This window comes from Diadema antillarum, unplaced genomic scaffold (assembly GCF_040938485.1).
Source record: "Diadema antillarum isolate AM-2024a unplaced genomic scaffold, OU_Dant_1.0 scf00000132, whole genome shotgun sequence".
Classification (NCBI taxonomy): Eukaryota; Metazoa; Echinodermata; class Echinoidea; order Diadematoida; family Diadematidae; genus Diadema; species Diadema antillarum.
The window spans coordinates 694,955-722,767 of NW_027271021.1; the positions used below are offsets into that span (position 1 = coordinate 694,955).

At 36.9% G+C, this 27,813-nt stretch overlaps 1 protein-coding gene across 2 annotated transcripts in view; it reads right to left on the reverse strand.

Moving 5' to 3' along the window:
* Nucleotides 1-14,837: 14,837 nt before the first annotated feature.
* Nucleotides 14,838-27,813, reverse strand: part of LOC139720724 (cytochrome P450 4V2-like) — a 61,092-nt gene continuing 48,116 nt past the window's right edge. For both annotated transcript variants that reach the window (XM_071632079.1, XM_071632078.1), the window contains 7 exons: nt 25,786-25,855; nt 24,881-25,007; nt 21,683-21,865; nt 19,836-19,938; nt 18,735-18,869; nt 17,988-18,167; nt 14,838-16,783 (listed from right to left, as the gene is read on the reverse strand). In XM_071632079.1, the coding sequence (XP_071488180.1) occupies nt 16,620-16,783; nt 17,988-18,167; nt 18,735-18,869; nt 19,836-19,938; nt 21,683-21,865; nt 24,881-25,007; nt 25,786-25,855 (962 nt within the window). In that variant the 3' untranslated portion in view covers nt 14,838-16,619. The remainder of the gene's footprint in view (nt 16,784-17,987; nt 18,168-18,734; nt 18,870-19,835; nt 19,939-21,682; nt 21,866-24,880; nt 25,008-25,785; nt 25,856-27,813) is intronic.

Here is a 27,813-nt window from a genome sequence, read left to right on the forward strand (position 1 = left end):
GATTTATGTGTCACTAATAATTTGGGATTCAAAAGGTGGAAATTTCTACATATACGAGTAGGGTACGAATGGACAGAAGTATTGAACCTAAACATGTTATCAAACGATGATGGAAGTTGATCATGTATATATTTAAACATAATTACTCGTACTTGAATAATATTCAAATTAAAAAACCTTCAATGTTTTAAGCTCATGAAATAAAGAATCAGTATGAGCCAGAAAATGTGATCCTGTACAAATACGTATAACTTTCTTTTGTAATTTGAATATAGAATTCATTTTGGTAGAGTCCGCAAGTACCCCATACAACATTGCAATAACTTATAAGAAGAGTTCGGTTTCAAAAGGTACTACATCCATAATTTCAAGTTCTGAGAAAAACGTGATTTTTTAATTATCATATTTAGGAAGCTCGGACTGGAATGATATTTCCCCCTATTATACTGATAGATTATACAACACTAAAACCACTCTCTAAGAAAATCCAGGTCCTTTCATTTATTTTTCATGAATTAAACATTTTTATATTTTTGTGGATATAGTACCTTTTGCAAACGAAAGTGGATATAGTACCTTTTGAAACCGAAATTTCGCATGCCATAGATATATTCAGTGTGATGTTATGACATGTTTCGCGGATTTATATTTCTTCAGCAATGGTGTTGATGGGGATGAGATACAAGGTCAAGGGGGCCTAGGTAACTGACAATGCCCGGCCCTATTTAGCATCAAGAATAACAAACCAATGTGCATCGCTAATGCCCCACTTCTCCCTTGCCGACTAATATTTTGAATGAACAAAGCATGGGGGATCCATTATGCGTGAACGGTTATAGATGGGGAGGGGTCTCAATATCTTACCAGATGATTTCTCTCTTCCCTTTTCTCCTTTTGTTTTTCTCTCACCAGCTTTATTTCATGATTTCTTATCTTTTTCCTCTATGTATTACATTTTTTGCTATTTTTCTCTCTGTGAATTCTCCCTTCACGTGTCTCAAGAATAATGTATTCATTATCTTTTCTTCATTTTTTTCAATGTAACTTCTGAGGGAAAAGGTGGAAAAGCAGCATCTGAATGTTCTGTATTTTCATTCTTGTATGTTCTTTATGAAGTAAGAGAAATCTGATAATCTAATAGCTGATGAAAATGAAGACCGTCGATGAGTAATATGACCACCTGTACTAAACGCACATTTGGTATTACCTTTGTGACATTGTATATTAGTAAAAGGTGTCATTTACAAGAATGAATATAAATATAGTGTTCAAAGTTGTATGTCACTATGTACACATTTTGTACTTTTAAGACCTGGTACTTGACATCATGCACGTATAGAATAGCACAGCATACCCACAGGTAAAGCACTGTTGATAGGGATGTCAGAATTTCATGCCATTGTATACATAACAAAGTAACTTTGCTTTCAGACTAGTTGTCAAAAACTTATTTCTAATAGCTGTGAAGCTATTTATGTAAGAAATAGACCATACCTACACAGTGTCTGTACTTTATTCTGGGGACAATGGCTCAAACTCAACACCCTAGCAGTAACGCACGGTACCGGTAACTAACAGTAAATGCAATACATGGGGACTACATGAGAGTCGCGTAATTTCTCCAGTTTCCCCGCCGTTTCTCCTTAACTCTTGTCGACTGCTTTTAATTCACCTGGGATGGTTTGTTTTATCAATCAATTCTTCTTCAATTTCCTACATTGCTAGATCGAAATGTGATGAGATTTTCAAGATATTGGTCAGATTTGCGTGGTGATTTTAACAGAAAGCCAGAAAGCCAAAAGCCAACTTCTATTGTTTACAGATTAAAGTCAGTAGACAATGGAAGAGGGTCAAGCCAATGCTGCTCTCTGATTGGTCAATTTCTCGATGATGTCATTGGAGTGGATGTAGTACCTTTTGCAACCCAACTGAAATGGATGTAGTACCTTTTGCAACCGAATTGATTTTTAAATGTAATTTTTAAACACTTTCTGGTTGGAAATTCAGCTTTTTGTTAGTATAGATGTAAAGAGGTCCTAAAAATGAGTACATCAAGACCAAAAAGTGGATTTTGATGGAAAATGGATGTAGTACTTTTGCAACTGAGCTCTTCATATATGGGAGAATTAAGGAATTATATAATAGAAATAAAGTTGAACGAGGAAGAAAGAACGTCAGCTTGGAAATTATCCCTATATTTCTAGAAATACACGTTGTAACATAATGTAAATGCTCATTCCAAGTCAAACTTTCATCTATATATACTCCTAGAAATTTTGAATTCGTTTTCTTTTCTAATGGGATATCATCAATGTTAATATGTATCAACGTATCTTCATTATGAGAATGAAGTTTGAAATAAATGAAGTGAGTCTTTTTTATATTCAAAGAAAGTTTCTTAGACTTAAACCAATTTGATACTTTACTAATGTCAATATTTAAAGTACCATTAAAAATCTTAAGATCTTTATGAGAATAAGATATATTCGTATCATCAGCAAATAGAACAAAAGAGAGAAGAGAGGATGTATTTATGATATCATTAACATAAAAAAGGAATAATAGTGGGCCCAGAATTGAGCCTTGAGGAACACCACATTTAATTAAAAGGGGGTCAGATTCACAACCGTTAAAAGTAACATATTGTCTTCTATTAGTTAGATAATCTTTAAGCCATAAAAGTGCTTGTCCTCGAATACCATAATGACTAAGTTTGGTGAGTAAAATAGAATGATCAAGAGTATCGAATGCATCACTCAAATCACAAAATATACCTGCAACATGTTCTTTGTTTGCAAAAGCACTCGTAATTTTATCATAAATTCGTATTAGTGCTAAATCAGTTGAATAATTTTTTTCTGAAACCATATTGATTGGGAATAAGTAAATCATACTTATTGATAAATTTAAGAAGTCTATTATAAACAATTTTTTGTCTAAAATTTTGGATATACTAGGCAACAAAGAAATAAGACGATAATTACTAATTTCATGAGGATCATCTTTTTTATGAACAGGATTAACTTAAAGATTAAACTTAAAGATTTAGTGATACTAATGATTTCACTGGGACTTGTTGGATTAAAATAAATAGACTCTTGATTTTGGTCAAAAAGATAATGTGTAAAATGAGCAGAAGTATTGCTAATTTTAGTAGCAAGTTCCGGACCGATGTTAACGAAAAATGAGTTAAATGAATTAGCATACATATTGGGATCATTTATTTTAATGCCGTTTAGTGTGATATCATCCGTTGGCGGAGAATCAGGCTTTTTACCTAGGACCTCTTTAATAATTTTCCATGTTGCATTAATATTCGAAGAAACCTTTTTCATTCTATCAGGAAAATATAATCTGCGGGATAAACGAATCAATTTTGTCAATTCATTTCGATAAACTTTATACATATTCAAATTAAATTCAGTTGGGTTACGAATATGTAACTTATACAAAAAATTACGAGTGTTTGTGGATTTCAAAATACCTTTTGTAATCCAAGGATTTCTTGGTTTACTTCGGTTACTTTTTATTCTACATAAAGGAATATTATTTTCATAATAATACAATTTATCATTAAAACATTTATATGCAAAATTAACATTGTTAATACTATAAATATCTGTCCATTCCTCTAAAAATAAATTCTGTTTCAATAATTCCACATTACGTTTTGACTCTTTATAATACCATATTTTATCACGTAATTCATTACGACCCAATTTACATTCACAAATTGAAAATATTGGTAAATGATCAGAAACTTCAGAACATATTGTATTATTATACACATTCGAAAATATATTATTAATCTGAGTTGATGAGTGTGAATTTATCCTGGTGGGTTTATTGATAATCGACATAAAACCATATGAATACATTAAATGCAGGAAATTAAGGGAATTATTGTTATCTGATGTATCGGATGTTATCGGATGTATCGGATGATACTATACATACAATGTATACGCTTGAAAGAAGATATGTTTTTGTGTGTTTGTATGGATATCAAAAATATATATATATATATATAATTTATATTCACAGTTAAGGCAATCTAAGTGTACATGCATGTGCACATGTTTGTATGCACTTATGATGCAAGCAATGTAAAGCCCCTTTTTACACTTTCATGCATCGGAACACGGATCATCACGAATCGTCGTTCCGGGATCATTCGCGCTGTTTCTGGCATGACCATGTTGACTCCGTGAACACTGGTGAAGTCATCCCGCATGATCCTTGGCGTACCGACATGTCCGTGGAAAATGTTAAAGGGAACCAACCCAAAGAGCAATGTGGATTGAGTGAAAGCAGCAACATTAGTACAACACATCAGTGAAAGTTTGAGGAAAATCGGACGATCGATCCAAAAGTTATGATTTTTTTTTTTTAAGTTTTGGTGCTGGAACCGCTGGAGGAGGAGACTACTAGAGAATATGACGTATGTATGGACAACGATATAAAGAATATATAAAGAAAATTCCACAAAAATTCACTTTTCTAGCATTATGAAAGAGCACTTGACTAACCGCTTTCAGAAAGCAGGGAAATATATTGCCACCTTTAACATAATAATATTATGTCAGTATCAAGTTGATGGAATGTGTAATTTTCATGAAAATTGAATTTTTGTGGAATTTTCTGTATACTTTCTTTAATAACGGTTGTCCACACATAACTTGGCTCTGAATATATTTTGGAGATGGCGGTGAAAACAACGTAAATATCCGTGTAAAGACCGTGAAGGGACCCAGTTAAATTCGTGCTCTTCCTTGATGTCTTTTTTACCTCCTTATGATATGTCTCCTTTGTTATCCGCGTTGCTACCTTGTCCGCCCGTGTAGACGTCGTACTTGTCAGTGTAGACACCCTGTTGAGATTGTATCCACACCGGCATTGAGAAGAAAATCGTGATGTTGCACGCTGGAACACCTCGAATTTCGATCCATGATGATCCGTAAAGCGATCCGTGAAAGTGTAAAATGGAATTTAGAGACTCACCAGCTTCTTCTTCTTCTTTTTCTTCTTCTCTTTGCATGTACTTTTTATAGAATGTGTGTGAGTGTTTGTGTTTGTATGTGTGCATCTGTTTACGTTTGTAATTGTGAGGTCAGAGTGATATCTGCATTCATCTTCCTTCAAGCCTAACACCATCGCAGCTCTTTGCCTTTCTAAAGTCTTTTCATTTCATTTCATGTCATGTCATTCATTTCATTTCGAACAGAAATGGGCTTGTACAAATTTACGTATACATTGCACACTAAATCAGTGTAACATTGTAATAAGGGAACGCATCACTGTGAGCTGAAATAATATTTCAGTTCACAGTGCGTTCTTTATTACAATGTTACACTGATTTTTTTTAAAATTTCCTTGATCTTCTTTACATCACATAATATCATATTATGATACTATGTGATGTAAAGCCCCTGTTCCACTATGCCGTTCTCGCTACGATTTGACAATTTTCTCAGATCGGGAAGGATCGAGTAAAACCTGAGCCGATCTGGACACAGTACGATGTTAGAACGCTCTAAGCACGCTGCAGTTACGACATACACGTGCTTGCTACGCTCTTACTACGATGATCGGGAATGAGGCATTACGATCTCTGCCGCTGCAGCTACGCTTTAGAACGATGTAGCTACGCTGTCAGTGCGATGTTGCCGATGTTATCCGATTGATGCACGCTGTATCTACGCTCTGAACGATCTATACGATCTTATCACGCTGTCACCCGGTTCAGAGAGCTAAAAAGTGCCCGATGTGCCCCGATGTACCCCGATTTGAATGTCGATCTGCAGTCAGTCAACTTATTAGCATGCAGAACCGAAGAAATATACTATGGACCTCGAAAAGGCTCCTCAACTCCCGGTCCTTTTGCAGCAATGCATTGTTATAAACAAAGACGTGCTGACTTTTCGAAGGCATTTTCTTTATGTCCTTGCTTTTATAGTCCGTCTTCCTCCAGTTGTAGATGATTTCATATTCTTCAAAATTCTGCTAAGTCCTCTTCCTCCTCTTTAAGCATCACGTGCAGTCTCTCTTTGGGTAGCTGCTTTGCTGCTTTCTTCTCTTCTTTTTCTTCATCTCTTCTCCTTCTTCGAAAATTTGAGCTCCTTCTTCTTCATATTCTGCCCTGACAGGTGCAGCGACAATGCCATCCTCCTCCTCAACAGTTCTGCCTCTCGATCTCCTTGATCTTCTTCTGGCAGACATTTTTGTGTAAGTTTTCTTAACGTTCATGTGCCAATGTTACTACACTCAGAAAAAACCTTGTTACGCTCTCCCCGCTGCGTTTACGCTGTCACTACGCTCTCCCCGATTGCCGTACGATTAAAAATAGGTCAATTTTGATAGGGGAGATCGGGAAGAAATTTTGAACAGGTTCAAAATTTCTTCCCGATCTGAAAAAAATGCCCGCTCCAACCCCGACCTCCACACGCTGCTGCTACGATGCTTCCGATCCCCGTACGCTTTTGCCGCTCTCTCCCGATCTGCTAGATTGGGACAGATCGGGGTCCAGATCGTGATAGTGGAACGGGGCTTAAAAGGAGATCAAGGAAATGTTAACCACCTTTACAACCCGAGTAAACTGAAATTTGATTCTGAGGTGAATGAAATTGCTCAAATATGATGTAATTGTCACCAAACACATAAAGACCTTCTTGGATTTGGAAATTTGTCTGACCCACAATTCTGACCACCTAGACACGGTAGAGAAGGCCATTTTTCACCAGCTTCTTGACCCCATGGACTATACAAGAACGTACATTAAGTGAGATCTATGACAGATAGCAGAACCTGCTCATTTACGGAGTCCCAGTAAAATGAAAGCGTTCTTGCATGACACCAAAAAGATTCAAGAGATGGAACTACAACTCTCTACATTTGATTTGAACCCAAATTCAAGCCTCCATTCGAAAATATTTGAAGTATGTGCCAAATTCGATCTGCCTCGTGGAAGACAATTGATTCATGTCTCATTGCATAATGACCAGCCATTCTCTTTTACTTATAAAAGATGAGAGATGTATAATGTTGAAGACACGGGACTGGGCGAATAGAAATCCTGGTAGAAATCGAGCAAAGATAAACGGAAAAGAATGCTCCACTTGGCTATGACACATTGATTGTTCAATGAGAAATCAATTAGAAGTTTATATGAGAAGGTGTTTTCCCCCCTTAGGGAATTAAGTACAAAAGTGATAAAATCCGTTCTTTTTTCTTCAGAAGGGTACAGTTTCTAACACTTTCAAGTAAACATATATACAGCTCTGATTTTACACTTTTGCACATACTTCTGGACGGGATTGCTTTTTGTTTTGTTTTATAATAAGGAATAATGACAGTTAATTTGAGGATATCAGCGAGCAAAGTATTGCTGTCCATTCATAGAAATGTAACGGTTGTTTGAATAGAATCCAGTTGGAACGCCAGCTCTTGAACCTCCCTGATGAAACCGTCAATAAAGCTATACAGTACCGAATGACAACGTTCATTGCCTATTATTATATAATTCCCTGTTCAAATAGAACGAAGATATTCCTGGTAATTTTCTAACAGTCTAAAGAGAAAGAAATATGAAATGGAGTCATTTGATATAGCAACGTGATCCTTTGAGATTGCATTTGATGATTACTGTTTACACTCTTTCAATAAAAGCAAGCAATTAAAGCGAATTTTTGTCTACGTTTTTCAGTTTTTGGGAATATCCCGATACCGTATATGACCCGTCTGCTTAACAAATCATAAAGGGCCTTCAAATGTTCTCTCACTCATTCACGTTGAAAGGCTATTACCTCTCTCTCGCCCACTACATTTCCCTTTCTGATCTACCGCTCTCCTCTCTCTTTCTCTTTCTTTCTGTCATCCTTTCACTCTCCGTCCTTTTTTATTCTCGTTCCCCCTCATTGTTTAATGATAATTATTTAGCAAGTGACCAGGATTCACTCCTAAAGCAATTTCACTCTTTCTATTCCCCCCCCCCCTTCGCCCTTGTTGTTTTTCTCATGCAATGTTTTCAGATCTCTCTGCATCGATCGTGATGCCAGTTTACTCTCCCTTTCTAGAAATCAGGCCCGTAGCCAGGATTTTTCAAGGGGGGGGGGGGGGGGGTGCGGTCACTAAAAAAACGGACCTTCGGTACCAATACCAATGATGACACACACACACACACACAATTTATATATATATATATATATATATATATATATATTCTTTGGACGACCGAACTATAAAAGTTATGTAAGAATTTGCGCGCGAAGCGCGCCGCAAATTGTGAATTTTGACTGTTTTAATGACGTTTTAAAGTCTCGAGGAAATTTGTATTTTTGTCTGTTGCATGCAATCGCGTTACGGTATTTCATCTAGGAAATAGTAAAAACTCATTTTGCCAGGAAGTTGCAAAGTTTAATTGTGTTCGAGACTCTACGCGCGTAGCGCGCCGCAAAATTGAGAATAGTGATTTTCCTGGTGTTGTTTTAACTTTTATTTTTTCTATTGTATACCCGCGCTAGCAGGCCTGAAGCCTGGTATGCGAGTTTGTCAAAGACGAAAATGAATAAGAAAAATTTTAAAACAAAATGAATTGTAAATGTGAACCATTTATATTTTGCCTCCTTGTGGCAGGACAACTGCATTTCCGAACTTTCAAATAATCATTTTAGATTTAATAATATTAAAGGTAGTAGATCCGATTCGCAAACATCTCCAATATCAGTCAAATGTTATATTAACCATCATGCTAAGAAGGTTTTCTTTGTGAAATTTGGAGGTCAGTGAAATTCAAAAATTAAACATCCGTTAGCCATTGGAAGAAGTTGAGTGCAAATTCAGACCTCAGGCTTAATGCTCAGATGTTTTCGTATTTGATTTGATCTGTCTTACTGTGCACACTAAGATACATACTGGAATGGTTATTTCTTATTTATTAAATTATAGTAGCATATTTGGTTACTAGCTGTCTGTAGGCATTTTCGAATTTGGGCTGCAAAGAGATCCACTACCTTTAAGTTAGAAGAGAGATAAGTAAATAATGATAAAATAAACAAACAAAAAAGAATGAGTTTCTTTTGTAATACTATCTGACAAACTTTTTACTTTACCATTTTACTTCATAGCTCAGCACTTTCCATTCTCTCTCATACCCTCTTACCCATTACATTTAAATGAAATACAACTAAAATGAGTTTGCGTGCCTGCATAATACTCTTTGGAAATTATAAGTGAAAATGTTCTTAGGTTTTTGCTCACTTTAAAATGAGAACCAATAGAACTGTCACAACATGAGAAAATGTATAAGTAATAATCAACAGTACATTTCCGAATTTGGCCTGCAAAGAAATCCGCTACCTGTAAGTTAGAAAAGAGATTAGTAAATAATGATAAAATAAACAACAAAAAAGAATGAGTTTCTACCGCCGTATCCAGAACAGAGCCTGAAACGGTGCAGGCTCAAGAAATCGTTTGTACTATAATACGTCTTGAAGTACTGTGTGATACCGTTGACTCAGACTTCTACAAAGCTGTAAGTGAGAATTGTAATCCAATCCGACTCATTACCTGAGATCAAATTTATGAAAATATATCAATAAAGAATGTAAATTAAATAACGATGCGTCACAATGCAGTCTAACGCTCTCACAATGCTATCATACATAGGGTTTTTCACTGACTGTTTTTACTCCGGAGCTCTTGCAATATTCAGGCTTTTGTAATACTATCTGACAAACTTTTTACTTTACCATTTTACTTGATAGCTCAGCACTTTTAATTCTCTCTCATACCCTCTTACCCATTACATGTAAATGAAATACAACTAAAATGAGTTTGCGTGCCTGCATAATACTCTTTGGAAATTATAAGTGAGAATGTTCTTAGGTTTTTGCTCACTTTAAAATGAGAACCAATAGAACTGTCACAACATGAGAAAATGTATAAGTAATAATCAACAGTACATTTCCGAATTTGGCCTGCAAAGAAATCCGCTACCTGTAAGTTAGAAAAGAGATTAGTAAATAATGATAAAATAAACAACAAAAAAGAATGAGTTTCTATAACCGCCGTATCCAGAACAGAGCCTGAAACGGTGCAGGCTCAAGAAATCGTTTGTATATACTAATACGTCTTGAAGTACTGTGTGATACTGTTGACTCAGACTTCTACAAAGCTGTGAGAATTTTAACCCAATCCGGCTCAATACCTGTGTTTTTATGAAAAATATGAATAAAGAATGTAAATTAAATAACGACGCGTCACAATGCAGTCTAACGCTCTCACATTAATACGCATGATGATCCTTGAAATTGGCAATATTTAGCTCTGAAAGAAGTGGTAATACACTCTGCAGGATTGTCAGATTAGACTAATCTGTTATAATGTGGACGAAAGACGATTCAAAAGGCATGATATCCAGCGAAAATTGTGAATAACTTGAACTCTCCCGCCTTCGTTTCACAGCACAAACACAATTGTTTGTTTACGCACACTCGTCCGTTGTCCGTAAGCATTAGGGGAATTGTGTACAATGGACAGCACAAAAGCTCGCACGCTTTAGCAAAGTCACAAGCAGTTTTGTAAAACATTCTTTGATTTGACAAGAAAAGTGCCCTAATTTCTCTCTGACCAATCAAAGCAAGTTATACATCACTGAAGAGCCCAAACATTCTACTTCATTTTGAAGTGCGAGGGTAAACAATTCCACTAAGCTTCCGTGGTACAGCCTGTGATTTATATGGGCATGTCCGAAAATTATGGCTTATTTTGGGTACTCCGCCATAGACAAACTCAAGATTTGGTGATTTGAAGCAGAATTTCAGGGGAAAAGTGCCCTAATTTCCCCAAACCTATTTTTGGGGAAATACACGGAGTAGAAAGAGGGTACATTCTAGTTTCATTTGGAGGGCGAGGGTTTTGAATTCATAGCCATGTTTTTTGTGCAGAGCTATTTTTGTCCCAAAGGAGGGGGATATGACGCGTCTTTTCACGTGTTATAAGCACCGGTGCTCTCGCTCCGGAGCAAATGCGCGCAAGTTTTCCATATGCGTACTCGGGCGGCCAGTGGAAAAAAAAAACACAGGTCACACGCGCCAAGGGCCATGCATGGCATGCAGTGCCAATATAATAATAGCTCGCACAAATTGATACATAACATTTGTGTTTGTGTGCATGGGGACGATCCGATGGTTCATAAAACAAAAGGGTTTCGTACAATTATTTTTAACATTGTTAAACGTACTCTTCCACATTTACGTAGCATATAATGTGTCTTTATATTTATTTGGACTGTTATCTTGAGAATTGCTAAAAACCGTTATTATGAAAAAGTGGACCTTTCAGAATTTTGTGGGGGGGGGGGGGGTGCGTACGCACCCGACGCACCCCCCCCCCCCCCCCCCTCCCCTGGCTACGGGCCTGGAAATCACATAAAGTGTGAATGATATCTGTACATTTTTGGCAGTAATCAAATTTCTGCTTGTACATTAGTGCTGCTATCTTTATATTCATCAATGTCTTATTATTTATATCTCAGGGTTTTCAGTGTGTAATTATAACTCATTGTGAAGTAAGCAGCAACTCAGCCTGTTGGCTGCAATGTTTTTATTGTATATATACTTTCTTTATTGATAAATCACTTCAGTTCAATTCCAGTTCATTACAATATTCTCATTTTCCATTTGAAATTGCATTGCACTCGCAACATTTAAGTTTCTCCATTTTTCTGTTTGCTTCTGGTAACAAATTGCAGTCACAGCAGGTGATAGGAGTCGGGTAGAAATTTATCATACCAATGTTTTCATATGATATCATCGCTCATAGCTTCTCTCGCCTATAGATAAGCAAACCAGAAGCCATTATTATTTTGCATTTTGTATCTAACTGTTATTTGTTAATCCAAAATGTGGCCAGTTGATTCCTCCAATGAGTAGCTAGAATGTCGGAGTTGTGAAGAGCTGACGTTTACTCAATAAGGTGGTCGTTTGCCACGCGAGTGGAACAGGTAATTATCTGAAATGCGTTTTTTTTTTCTTCAAAACGCTCACTCAACGCAGCAGAAGCTGGTATTTGTTTTTCCATCATCAGTATTCAGCGTGAGGAACATAAATCAATGCTGTTACTAACAGCTCATGTCCCGAACGCATGGCTTTTCATTATTGTACTATACAAGTTTCATCATTCTTATAACTGCTCATACCTAGAAATATCTTACTATATCATAACCGATTATTACCTCAACTCTTTTCCTGAAGTTGAAGATTATTCCGAACAAATATACACAGCGTTTGTAATCTGTGATTTGCAAGGTCGATGGTATAGTTTTGGGTAACTATGAAAAATGGAAAAAATATCCGATTTTGTTTTACAGATGGAGTTTTATAGGATGTGATTTAGAGTAAATCTAGTATAAGCAACAGACTGCATCATTCCAACATCTAATCTCTGCTGACTTTAAACACTTCCTCTGACTTGATTTCAACTGTACCATTAACATCACTGAATTTTACAGAACAATTTTAGAATTGTGGGAAAATACCCGTTAAGATTTTAGTAAATAAATCTAAAAAAAACCCACATAAAAACATAAAAAACAAAAGAAGGAGGCAATCATGAGGTTTTTTTCAAAAAGAGAGCATGCAATCGGCCGATGGGTATTCATGGACCTACCGAAAGCAGCAGACACAGTAATTGATCACGACATATCAATGAATTCATTAAGATTGTATAGCATAAGAGGACAAGCATTATCTAGCTTGCTTTATAGACTGTCTGCACAACCACCGATGTCTTTGTATCCAATCATACAGCTTTAAATACAAAAATTAGACATTTAGTGTGGTGTCATACAACATGTTAGGCATGTAAGGTCTATTGCTGTTTAAATGGAATGATTTTTCTACACTTTTAATTTTTTTTTTTGCTAGTAACATACAAGTGTTTTTATTCGCATCTAAAACTTAGAAATTCTTCCACCTCGATTAAATTCTGAGTTAATTAAAGTTGTCATGTAGTGTTAATGCAACGAAGTATCACCTGATTTTAACAAAACACGTTATACTCATAATGATGACAGTCAACACCAGCAATTTTGTAATACATTCATTCATGGATATTTTTTGCGTGCTATAATGTAATAGTGAAAAAAATGCACATAAGTTCTCAGACTTACCATTCATTGCAATCTAAACTCAAATGAACATGTTGTTTGAATATTCATCGATCCGTATCCACAACACCAGAAATATACGGTAAACAATTGAAATGTTTTTTTCTTACTAAATACTTCTAAATAATTGTCATTAGTTGGGTTTTATCTCACATTTTCTATATTTCATTTTTAAAGTAAATTGTAGGATAACGAGATAAACTATGAATTACTTCAAAGTGAGCGATTTGTATAATAGCTAACGCCAATTATCTGTCCCATGGAGAATCTAATTTAGTCATTTACGTACATGAGGAATACAAGACATTCATACTTTACAAGTAGGAATATTATGAATCTTATTTAGTTATCTACGTACACGAGGTATACAAGACATTTATACTTCACACGTAGGAATATCATGAATCTTATTTAGTCATCTGCGTACATGAGGTATACAAGACATTCATACTTTACAAGTAGGAATATTATGAACCTTATTTAGTCATCTACGTACATGGGAGATATACTAGGTGTTTCAAAAAACATTTCCCACTTTTGATTCTTAATAATTCATAAACTATATATCAAATAACACTGTCAGTGATATGAGTAATAGCTGAATTGTGTACAATATGGTTGAAGGTGGTTTGAATATGAAAACATAAATCAGTTTCATGAAATCCATGATTAATTTCACAGTTAGGTTCCAGATTTTGCTCTATTTTCAACCCTCTGTACAAAATTTCACTTTGCGCAGGGGTCAATGGGTGTGTATGGGAGTGTGTGGTTAACACCCTGACAATGGTCCTAAACAATGGTTAGGCTTTGAATGCTTCATTATTTATTCATGAGAAATTCCACTGTCATAACTAGTCTTTATTCAGCCTCTGGCAGTATCTGTGTAAAGTCAAACGCCTGCCGATACTGTCGTTGGGTCTCGACAGTGCTCTCCCTACTTCTGAAAAACGAAATTACAATGAATACCTTCTGTTCTATCGTAAACATGGTGACAGGAAGCAAAGAAAATCAATTAGAGTATGCACTTCTGTAAATGGAGCCTTAAATAAATCTACTGTGAAACATATCGCCCCAATGATAAATGCTGCTGAACTCTTTACCAAAAATGATTTCTTTTTGTCAAAAAGTGAAAAATTTGTCAGACTATTTAATTAGTAGACAGTTGTATTAAAATGAGGAACTTTAGATCATTTATGCTTATTTATATCCCAAATTTAGTGATATGTGAAGCAAAAATTGAAAATGATTGCCAGCTGGAACGGAATGTGGTGTTTGCAAGCACATGGAAACGTGTGCTTCCTTTTTCCATGTGCATGCAGTTTACCCTTTACCGTGCATGAACCCAGACTAGCAGTGCCCAGGGCAATCTACATGAATTATTGATTAAGCATTCATGTGCCTGGGAGCACGAGACTGACGCCTAGTCAACAGGTGGTTCAGGCATGTCTATTGTTCAGGGCCATTGTCAGCACACACTCACATACACATCATTGGTTCCTGTGCAAAGTTCATTTTTGTACAGAGGGTTAAAATTTGACCAAAATCTGAAACCTTACTTCAAAATCAATCTTAGATTTAATGAAACTGATTTATGCTTTCACATTCAAATTACCTTCAACCAAATTGTACACTATTCAGCTATTATTTATATAAATGACAGTTTTATCGGATGAATAGTTTTTGAGTTATCAATGATCAAAAGTGGGAAATGTTTTTTGAAACACCTAGTACAAGACATTTATACTTTACAAGTAGAAATACTATGTTCAGGTATAAGTGAAATTAATTAATCATTAGCTATCATGCTATACTTTTCTTGATTCAAAGATCAGTCAGACATCGAAGCCTGACGTTTGAACGTCTTGCAAGTGTATCAGTAGACATAATGGGCAAATTGAAGACATTATACTTACAGCAAATATTTTGTGGAAAAGGTAAAATAATCATGATAATTATGTCAGTTTGTATTATTGTCCTGATGGAATAGCCGAGTAGAAGAAATTCAGTGTGACTTAATCACATAGAACTACTTATCAAATACTGATATTTTGATCCGACAGTTATACTGTTCAAATAAAATTACCGTATTAACTACTATTTCTGTAAGGTGTTCTCACCATGCTTCAATGATATTTTTACTGAAAATGAAGAACCGAATTCTTCTAACATTTCTTTACCATCATGTACAAAAGTATAAGCGCACAAAGACGATTAGGATTCCGCACAGGAGCGTCTTGCATCATTCAGCTTACAACCAGCTGTCAACCGATTGGAAAAGTCGGCACTGTCCTAGCACTGTCTCACGACATCTTCCACCGCCGCATTCCCCTCAAGACTCGCCTTTCCGACTATTTCCCGTAAAATCACCAGCTTTCGACACGACGTCATTTACAAAATTAATTACATTAACTTAAATCGACTTTGATAAGCATTTCTGATGATCAATGGAAAGCAGCGACGCCATGCTGGATTCTATTTTCCTTTTTGATAAGTTCCTCTTTTACGCTGTAATTATCCAAATTGCCCACAGCAACGTAGGCAACATAGTACATTGTACCATTATTCAACGGAAAGTAACACCGTAGAGGCACCGTTAAAGGAGAATCAGCTACAACACCATGAGTGTATGCTGTGTAAAACATATTCTCCATTCTTGTCTCCTATGAATACAATATCTTAGCTACTTAGCTATTTTCGCAGTTCATGAGGATTTCTTATTTTGGCAATAATATATAATGATAATGATAACATATGCACCACTTGATACGGGGGTTTCTAAGCTCATTTAATACAGAACTGAAAGCTTGAATTAAGACACAGAGTGCTACGAATGTCGATGCAGCAAACAAATCAAATTATTGTATGACCTTATGTCTCATCTTGATTGTTTCAGCGTGTGTGAATTTGATTCTGTTTGTCAGTAGGCCTATATGTAACAGCTGATGAAGTGAATAGTAGATGTGTTTTGCAGTTTGATTCGCGGCAAGCCGAAATTCTTCAACGTTCTGAGATATGAAGATGAAATATTCAGCAGCTATCATGCCTTCTGTCCCTGTACTTATCAATGATATTTGTTGTCAATTATTACTTGATCAGTTTTTATTGGCATAGTTACCAAAGGAATGTTATATTCGAATGAAAATGCATGTTGAGAGACCCTGAGGAATCACTGAGCATTTATCACATCCCGAGGTAAAACATTTCACTCCTACACCGATGTTTTTCAACATCAAGAGCTATGCGACGCATCAAATTTATCAGACAAATTTACATGATTCATGTGCAATATAAATTTTGTTCTCAAATCGCGTTTAGAGGGTTTTTAGCATTGAGACTTTAATCAACAAATTGCGCTTTCCTAGTAAAGAACAGTGCATGTGTCAGGAAGAGGTCGATATTAGTTGTTATGGGTGCTGGTAGATGTAAACTCTTTGGTAGAAGCAACCTTGTGTGTCTACTTCCTCCTACTGACTTTGAGGAGGATCTTGCCGGTCACTGGTCTGGTGATGAGCTCTCCAACTGGTTTGGTCTCTTCGATGGTCTCAGTCGACTGGAAGGAGAACCTTCTGAGAAGGTTGGCGAGGGTAACCCTGGCTTCCAGCATAGCGAACTTCTGACCTGTTTAATGGTCAAACCAAACTGAACTTTGTTATCTTGTACCCTTTCATCCTTGCCTCTTCCTTCGCCTATATATGCATTTAAGAATTAAAGATATCTTTCTTTTTTTATTCATTCTTTCATCCAATCATTCAGCTAGTCAGTCGATTTTTGCCATTCTTTTGCCTGCTAATACAGCTTAAATACAAATTAATCTATATTTGTGCAGTATACTAATAAAACCGGAATCCAGCAGTTCAATGAGAACTATCCCTTACATGATGAAATTACATTTCTAATGTCGATAAGTAAAACAGCAGTGGTAAAAAAGTTTGTCTCCCGATTCAACGTTCTGACCAGAATTTATTTAATGGAGGTTCCACAATACCCCCTGAATGCTTTATTTTCAGTAAACAATTGCAGAATGTATTACACGGGAAGTTCTACTAGTATGGACTGAAGAATTTGATGAATATGGAGAATCAAGGACACAAGCAAAGTTTAAATAGACTGGACAATTTGATTTTTTTAAAATCGATGGATGAGATGAGTACATAAGTTTGTGACGTTACAACCTACAATCATATAAAGATTATTTCACAAAATGTAATATTGCAACTGATTGACAAATTGTCCTGCATCGATGCAGGGCGATTCATCAATCAGTTGCAATGAAAACATCTCGACGGAAGAATTTCATGAATTTGAATAAATGTGATATTGTTAATGAAAAGTAGATATTCCCCAAACTTGCAAATGACACATACATTCCTTTCGTAATATTTTTCCTTCATACCTAATATAGGTATTAAGTAAAATGTTCTGTCATTATGCTAGATACATGCGAGTTAATACATGGTGATTTTCTTTATATTATCTTTTTCACGTCGCTCTGCTGTGGAGATTTTCTCACCCAGAGTTGGTGGCACCAAAATACCCCCCCCCCCCCCAAAAAAAAAAAAAAATGTGGACGAATTATACAATTTTTCTCAAAGATTAATGTGTTCTACCAATATTGATGCATTAACTCAATCCACCATATCAATACTCCGACAAACTTCCCCTTTTGTACTCCTTCCTCCAGACCCCTCTCACGATAGATTGAGAAAGAGAGAGAGAGAGAGAGAGAGAGATAGAGAGAGAGAGAGAGAGAGAGCGAGAAAGAGGGAGGAATGGACACATTTTTGGATCCTGCTGAAGATATTAATATCTAAAGTAGACCCACCAATGCAATTTCTTCCTCCGGCCGAGAACGGAACATAAGCGTACGGGTGTCGCTTGGCACTGTTTTCCGGAAGGAAACGATCTGGGTCAAATCTCTCCGGATCTGGGAATTGTTCCGGGTCACGATGAAGGGCGTAGATTTGTAAAGCGATGTCTGTTTCCTTCGGGACAAGCTTTCCATCTGAATGAAAGCAATTTTACGTAAACGCTGCATGTTCTCAACAATATAGTTCATTACATGATAATACTTCTGATGACAATGATAGCAATGAAAAGAAGAGATTTGAATTTCATTTACCAAACTAACTTAGCAATATTTCATAGGGGTACTGGCGATGCCCCTTAGAATTTTGTCTGAGTACCCAAAGGACACGAAAAATTCCTCACACAGCATAAAGAAAAAAAGGTAATACGTTAATGTTATGTAACAGCTGGTTTTGTGTTGTGCAGTTCATATGAAAAAAAAAACACCATAAAGATGCCAGATCCTAAATGTGTCGTTTACAACTGAGTATCATACGATTGTATTTTGAAATACAAATAACGACGGAAAATGAAAATGAATTCATATCAATTGTTTGCAGGGTAATTGAATAACAAAATGTTCTTTAAGAATTGTTGTCTCCCCCCCCCCCCAAAAAAAAAAAAGTACGGGATTTTGTTTTATGGATTTTCATAATAATAAAATGATGACAAAATGTGACAAGGGCAATAAAAACTAAAGTTAATGCAATAAACAAAAGCATACCGAGCATCATGTCACAGTCGAGTTTCCTCGCGATCGCTGGAACAGAAGGAAGGAGGCGCAGACTCTCCTTCATGACTGAGGACAGATACGACATCTTGCCCAAATCCTCAGAGGTAACATAGCGGTCGGTGTCCCCTGGTGTCCAAGACAGGGTTGGGGAGGATGGAGTAGGAAACGTGAGGGGTGAGGGAAGAAGCATAGAGGCACATGACAGGACCTATTCTGGTCGGAAAATCTTGTTATGTCATAAGCACGTCGACAACAAGTTGTTGCTTATAATACTATCGTCTGCAATAGTATGTAAGCAAGTAACCCCTGCCCAATACACATATTTTGGAGATTTCTGAGCAACATACAGAGCTCATGTGACAACCTGATGAAATTGAGAATTGAAATCACACTCATTTTCTTTTGCAATTAATGCAACAGTATCGGCATTTGACGATCAAATTTATATGAAATGAAAATCTCGTTATTGACATGTCACAAATTATTTGAAATGGAAACTGTGAAACTAAAATGTGAATAATATTGATGTATAGCCCGGCCATTTAAACAACCTCAACTCTGTTTTCATTTCCAGTAAACAAACACGGAAAATCATATACAATGTATTAACAGAACATATTTGTAACCCTGTAGTATTTTGTAAAATTATATTACTGTATTATTTGAACGATGTTTACGTATTTTTCAATGCAAGCCATCGTCTTTCAACTTTGCTACGATGTGCAGGCAATGGACTTGCTTTTACAAGGAGCTGTTGAGAGAAGGAGACTAACTCCAGAGTTAGGCTCGTTCGCAAAGATTTATCTCTGATTATTGAACCAGAGTCAAGCGCAAATGGCGATCAAAATCTAACATGCAAGTCTCTTCCTGTAACTGAAAGGACCATACAGAATGTGCCAAATTGCATTTTTTGTATCGATAATGAATGAACATATGTTTAATCGCAATTCGAAATTCTAGCGACGGTGTCCAAACGTGACAGATTTCTTAAGTAAGTGCAGTGCATCCAAAAGACATGATAAGAGATGAACGCAAGAGCAAGGTGATGATTAAGAGGAGTCAAATCAACCTTTAGCAGACATTATACCGTACCTAGCACTGTGTCGATCTCTTCATGAAGGCGGGCTTGCACTCCGGGATGGAGTCCAATGAGAAGCAAAGCCCAGCTCATGGCTGTAGCAGTTGTATCATGCCCCTGGATTGGATGCGAGTAGTGTTATTTATGAAGAACAGATCACCAAATCATAAAGTTTATCGTAGCCGCCATTTATTATGAATGCGTTAATTATTATGTTAGAGATAAGAGAATAGTTGGGGACTTAATGACACATGACGTGCACGCCAAGAAGTTTTTTCCGAAGCTCCTTTATTACGCAATGCGCACGCGCGCATATGTCATGTCAATGCGTGGCAAGTGATCTGTTCTTCATACATATCCAACTATTCTCTTATTTTGCACCCAAGTATTAACGCGTACATAACAAGCAGAATAGTACAAACTAACTCTAGGGAACATGGAAGTATTGGAAGAAAATTTATCGGAGGGAAAAATGTACGCGTTGGGAGCTAGTCATACATTATCTAACACCGCCTTTTATAGGAAACACTCATACTCGATAGTGCTGAATCAGTTTTTAGAAGTGCTTTCAGCAATTAATAAGTGGTATGAATAAAATGCTCATCTTCATTTTGGATCATCGTAGAATCATATCGCACACTTAAATTAATCACTTACCTTTACCTTTTGTTACATTCAAGCAATTTCTGTACTCATTTACTTTGTTCAATTTACTTTGTGTTACATTTGTGTGAGAGAAAGAAATGTAGAAATAAAAGCCAACAATTGTGACCCTGCACCACAAAACAAACAAAAAGTCGCCAGACATGAATTTTGAGTTCAGACCATATTCTGAAAGAAAAGACTTTAAGCTTAAAATGATGTATAACTCAAATCAAATGGACTCTCCTAACCTATCTACATATTGGAAAGAAAGCACAAACTCAGGAAAAGTGTGAACTGAGAAAAGAGGCTCTGAAGTACAGTATCTATTCAAGCGCTTAATCTTTACCGAACCGTGGTGGCTGTGCCATGAATGGGACAAAAAACAGGAAGTAAACCACCCGAGTAACAACAATGAAGGGATTATTAGATTAAACTGAAATTAAGAATGCCTTATTAACACATTCTGTTCATAATCAATGCCAACTTTCAAAGCAGAGGCCCTATCCTTTCAAAAGTTATTAGAGTTGAAGGTGAAGAGTGTGTACAAAGTTTTCAGAAATGAAAAAGGGACTCTAAAGACACACGTAATCACACTATTCTACCATAAATGTTCGAGATAAACTGCTAAAAAACCACAATTTCCCGCCCGTTTTATGACCCCAAATTTTAGCATAATGTCAAAGAAGACTTGCTCTTTCAGAAACTGTGAAAATGTCAAGAGCGGCTAGGTTGACCCATTTCACTTATTTTCAGTCCTCACGCAAAATCAGTGTGTGCGACTTTTTGTTCGTTTTGTGATGCACGGTCACAATTAGTCATCCATTTATCGATCAATCAATCAAGGGATCACCGAATCAACTAATAGAGTTTGATTAAAATTACTTTACAAAGAAGACAGATGGTCAGAAAAAACATGAAATCAGTGGTTAATATGGATTATCAGATTTTCTGAAATCTTAATCTTAATCTTTTTTTACAAAGGAAACAGATGGTCAGAAAAATATGAAATCATAATTTGTTTATATGGATTATCAGATTCCCTGAAATATTAAGCTGGTCTGAAAAACCTTGAATGATCGAGCTTAAAAATATAACAGAAATTGACGTGCAAATGATTGATTAAACGATATGTCTTTTGAATTGTTTGAAATTCACAGTTTGTGAGAGCTAATTCAATTATTTTCTTCTAAGGTATTTTTTCCGCCTTTTTAATTACCTCGAACATGAAGGTATCCACTTCCTCCTGGATGTCCTGCAGGGTAAAGTTAGGGTCATCCCTGTGCATCTGGATGAGAAGGTCCAGGAAAGCTAGTTGTTTCTTTTTGCCTGCAACAGCGCCCTCGTCACCATTACGGATGTCACTAGGTTTTGCCGCTTGATTTAGTCTCTGTTGAATCACCTGAAATACGGAGCAAACAGGCCTAGAGTTTCCAGAGCCATGTCCTTAAAATATAAAAATGGTCTGTGTTCAATAGTGGTTGGGGAAGCATTACTTTTTGATTATATTACTCTCTGAAACGTCATGAAATAAAGCAACAATCAAGAACACACACACACACACACACACACACACACACACAAAAGACAATGAATATTGTCTCTGCCACCTTAAAACCTAGTCAAGTAGGCCCTATGCCAGTCCGCAGTTAAGAATGGTTCGCATGTATGGCCTCGAAATTTAGATCGCTGGAAAAAACAACAACAAACAAACAATGTTAAGAGTGTTCTGCGACGGTCTCGTAAAAAAATAAAAAGTTCATGCATTGTCCATGACATTGCATATTACAGCTTACTGACCCTTATTAACAGCTATCTGGATATCTCATAGGCCTATCTCTTTGAAGTCACAGCTGAGGGCGCTCGAACGCACCCACAGACAGTGCCGTAAATCTTTGTGATACGGCACTGCCCACAGACTGTGCGCGTTAAGATAGCTGCGCGACGGCTTCACTTGTTTGTAGAGCGTGATTGGGCCAATGAGATAGCGATGTGTCTCATGACGTCGTTTTTTATTTCTCCAATGAACTTGGTCTCTTCATGGGAAGATCTTAAAGGGGCATTCCAGAAGATTGTTTAATAACTTCACATAAATGAACAGGTTTGTGGAATTTAATGTGGTCCTTGAGCAGAGAATACAATGCTATAAAAATCCCAAAACAAATTACACTGAACAATGATGATGACATAGGAGCTTCACATATTTCAGAAATGTAGCAATGTAATTTCATTATAATACCTAATGCTTAACAAGTTCACCTGTGTAGAATTCATGCATTCTTTTTTTCTTTTGTTTTGCTTCCGTGAGCCCCTACTCATGCATTTTCATGGTGAAGCTGCCATGCCATCCTCCTTGTGTTCACTCCGATTTATTACAAATTTTGAAAACATTCTTATTCCTCATCCCAATCACTCTAAATTCTGAAACCCTGTATTCAGTCTGTCAGTTGTTTATAATGTATGTAAAAGTGGTTTAGTCTGAAAAATCATCCGGAGTTCTTCTTTAACTACAAACTGGTTTATTTCCCATGCATTGCTCTTAATTCTTCTAGAGTCACTACACAAGTCCTGTCCAGTGCAGAGCGCAGGATCTGGCTTTGGTGTTGAAAGTCTCCAGATCATTGACAGTGCATGGCTCTGGTAGGAGAGGGCAGACCAAAAGATGTTGCATTGTCTGATCCTGCCCGCAGTCGCAAGCAGTTTCTCCATCCCTATTGTAGCCCCATTTCTGCATGAGGACTTTGCATCGTCCTGTTCCTGTCCGTAGGCGATTCAGGCATGACCAGGTGGGCCATGCCTCACTTGAACCCGGAGGGAGTGATTCACTTGGTTCATAGGAGAGCTGATGCGTCACAGACTGCAGGTGGTTGGACCATAGGGTAATCCTTCGACCGTGGACGGTGCCATCAAGGGATTCGGTTGAATGGAGAAAACTGCGTCTGGATTTGAGTCTCTTTTTAGCAGGTTCACGATTGTAGAGTGGGTGGCGAGGGTTAACTTCTTGCTTGGTTTTCTCCATCTGTGCTGAGACCTCTCGCCTGATGTGTGGTGGGGCAATACCACACAGTAAGTAAAGGTCATCTACTCTTGTTGGTCGCAGACATCCAGAGATGGCTCTGCAAGCTGCATTCAGGACTGGGTCGATCTTTGCTGCATGGGATGACCTACACCAGACAGGGGCTGCATACTCGGCAGTGGAGAAGCATAGAGCAAGAGCTGTGGTGCGGATAGTTTTGGCATCTGTTCCCCATCTTGTATTAGCAAGCTTCTTCAATATGCTGTTCCTTGCTCCAGCTTTCGCCTTTGTCTTGGCAATGTGCTCCTTGTAAGTAAGGGAACGATCCAGTGTGACACCTAGATAGATCGGCTTATTGGTGTGTTTAAGCCATTTTCCATACCATCTGACCCTCAGTTGTCGGTTAGCATCTCTGTTCTTAAGGTGGAAGACGCTAAGTTGAGTCTTCTCCGGGTTTGCACGTAGGTGATTTGCGGCATAGTAAGGAGTTAGACCTGCCAGAGCATCACTGAGTGCTTTTTCCACCTCTTCAAAGGATTGCTTCTGTGAGGCAATGCAGAGATCATCAGCATACAGGTAGCTCCTTGTATTTGGATGAATTGGTTGGTCATTCGTGTAGATGTTGAAAAGAAGCGGGGCAAGGACGCTTCCTTGCGGGAGACCGTTTTTCTGTCTCCGCCATCTGCTGCGGGTACCATTCAGATTCACATAGAACCGCCGGTTTGAAAGCAGGTTCTGGATCAATTGTGTCAGCTTGACATCCTTGGTCATCTCGAAGACTTTCCTTGTAAGAATCCTATGGTTCACTGTATCGTAGGCCGCAGAGAGGTCAACAAAAGCTGCTCCAGTTATCAGCCCTTCCTCAAACCCATCTTCGATGTACTGTGTGAGATTCGACAGTTGGCCAGTACAGGACTTTCCTGGCCTGAAGCCTGCCTGCTCGGGAATGAGGAGCTCATCTACAAAGGGGGCGATACGGTTGAGTAAGAGCCTTTCAAAGAGCTTGTACGTGTGGCAGAGCAGGGAGATAGGTCTGTAACTCTTTGAGCTGGCTGGGTCTTTGCCTGGTTTGAGTAAGGCGACTACTCTGGATTTCCTCCATAGCTCTGGCAAGGTGTTGTCACTCAGACATTTGTTCAGCATGTCAAGCAGCCACTGGAGTGCAACAGGTCCAAGATGTTTGATCTGCTCACAGAGGATATCATCTAATCCAGCTGCCTTATTACTCTTCATTGCTTTGGTAGCACCACAATGCGCGACTCTAAACGTTGGTCAGCCAATAGTGGCACATTGCATTGTAAAGACGTCGTAGAAACCCTTAATTAAAAAAAAAAAGTTATATCCAAAGGATTTTGCAGACCCCAAAAAGTAATTTTTGAGCTGCTATTCAGATGATCTTACCGATCTGGTTGTTCCGTGGAGTATTTCCAAGTACTTCTTCTGGCGTGCTCCAGTTTTCGTCAGTCGGAAGATTGGGTCATACCACAACAACGGGGATTTGAATCTCATTAAGATTATCTCTGACATTCTTAAGGAGCAACACACACATAAACAAACCCCAAAACGTTGCGGAAAGATAGAGGAAAAAAGAGAAGAAAAATTGTTAGGGGAAATGGAGAAAAGAATCAATGAAATAAATAATTTGCACCACTGTATTTTTTTTTACAGTGTAAGCTTTAGATCAGTACACTGTACTGAAAATAAATTTCCCCCTTGAAAGAAAAAGCAGTCATAATAATATGAGTCATTATGTTCGCAAATATAAGTATAGGCAGGTAAATTGTTTACTTTGCACAGAGTACCCCGAAAACAAAAGAGAACACAATGGAATGCATGGACCTTCTGGAGCAAAAATTGTCAGTGAGTTTTCTGTATTAAAGAACTGTTATGACCATCCTTATATTGTTAGTATCGTTTTTGTCAGCATTGGGTGAATTTACATTGTCTACATCATTTGTAGTCATTTTTGCTTTAAAAAAATCATAAATCAGACCGCACAGAGGCAACACTACATCGCTGCATCGTATTCAGTCAATCTCTTTGAACAATAATCTTATAGTGAATTGATTATTAGGTTCAATTCGATGTGAATAATTCAATGATAGTGACAGAATGATACTGGCATTTATAATTGTAATCAAATGAGTAGTGGGGATTTGTTTAAGTTCCAGAGGAGTGGAGAATGTGATTCCGTTTCAAATGAAAACTGAAGTAAATGATATGTCCTTCGGGCTCAAAACGCAATCAACAGGATAACAAGATACATTACATACTCAAGACAATGAAATTTTGATTAATTTGATTACCCTTGAACGGCACGGACGTATTCGTTGTTACTGTTTCCCTGTGCGTTAATGTGTTTCCCCATGGCCGTGTCTGCAATCATATGGACATTAAACATGAGCAAGATGAACACATTCTTGGTAGAGATTACTGGGTAATCTTACCGCAATGATTAAAATTCGTCTAAGCTCCTTTGCGCAGATATTTTATATGGGCTTCCTTGCGGAGACATCAATATGAGCTGCCTCGTAGCGACATTATAATTTATGGTAACATCTAATATTCATGTTTGATATTTGTAAGATTTATCATGATTTGACTTATGTCATTATTATCTGGGGCAAATTATTTGTTTTACAGAGCCCCATTTTTCTCTCTAGTTAAGGAGCTACCTCATGAACAGGAGCTACCTCATGAACAGGAAACAATATGTCTCTCTAAATGGTTGTAATTCACAAATGTTAAATATTAAATGTGGGGTGCCACAGGGAAGTTTATTAGGTCCATTGTTGTTTAATGTTTACATAAATGATTTTTGTAGATCATCAGATGTTCTTTCTTTTATTCTCTTTGCAGATGACTCAAATCTATTTTTTTCACGCAATAATCTTCTTACCCTTGTTAATACAATGAATTCAGAATCAGAAAATGTTGCCCAGTGGATAAAAGCAAATAAGTTATCTCTTAATCTTCAAAAAACAAAATATATGCTTTTTAGTAATTCTACTGAGGCATTACCTGTTGACATTGTTTTAGATGGTACTCCACTCGAAAATGTTTCCCATGTAAAATTTCTTGGAATAACAGTTGACAATAAGCTTTCATGGAAATTTCATATTGTCAGTATATGTAAAATTATTTCACGTAATATTGGTAAAATCAATAAGCTTGAGTTTTGTTTTCCTTTGTCGTCCCTGCTTGTACTATATTCATCCTTATATTGCCATATTTAAATTACGGTATTATCGCGTGGGGAAATACATATAAAACATTTTTAAATAAATTACTTTTATTGCAAAAGAAATCACTCCGTATCATATGTCATACTGCATTTTTGTTCCATACTGACCCACTATTTTATGAGTATAGAATATTGAAAATTAATGATTTGTATTTGTTTAAGTGAGGACAATTTATGCATAATTATAACAAAAATAATCTTCCAAATATATTCGAAACAATGTTTCAAAGAAATCAATCCGTTCACAATTATCCAACAAGGCGATCAAATGACTTCCATTTGCCATTTCTGAGAACTTTGTTGACTCAAAACACATTCATCTACGATGGGCCAAAGTATTGGAATTCACTTCACAACAATATTACAACAGCTCAATCTCTGAACTCCTTCAAGAATAAATTTAAATCATTTTTATTGAAATCTTACAACATCCAACCGAGTTAGTTTCCCTTTATCATCTCAGTCAAGTCATCATTCTTTTTTACATAAGTCCTCCTTATAATTATGTTCCTGTCTGTGTTCTGAATATAACGATGTGTCTATTCTCTCTTTCTCCTGCATTCTTACCAACATAATTAAGTATAAAAAAATGTTTTGCATTATATTTAATCCAGCTTGTATTTCATCACTTATTTTACATTATGGAATCTATATTGCTTGCGTCCACAATGGCACGTGCTGTAGTTCCCCCTTTTTTTCATTTTTTCCTTTTTTTTTTTCTCTCTTTTTTTTTCTCTTTTTTCCCCTTTTCTCTCTTTTTCTCTTCCCAATCATCCTGATGGCAGTTGACATCAGTTCGTTTTATTTTGTTTTATATTACTGTCTTGTGTATTTTCTGAGGGCCCCATATCGTACAAGCTCTGCTTCTTAGTGGGACCCTCCACTTCCATCCTCATCCTTAGTTGACTTGTATTATACGCTTTATGTATATATTAACAAAACTGTAATTGCATTTTTTTTTCATCTACTTCTCATTTTCATATGTACCTTGTCAGATTACATTCTGCAAGTATTACAAATATCCTGTACATATGCAATGTATATAATTTCTTTGTTTATTTGATGGAAGTGAAAATAAAGTTGAATCTTG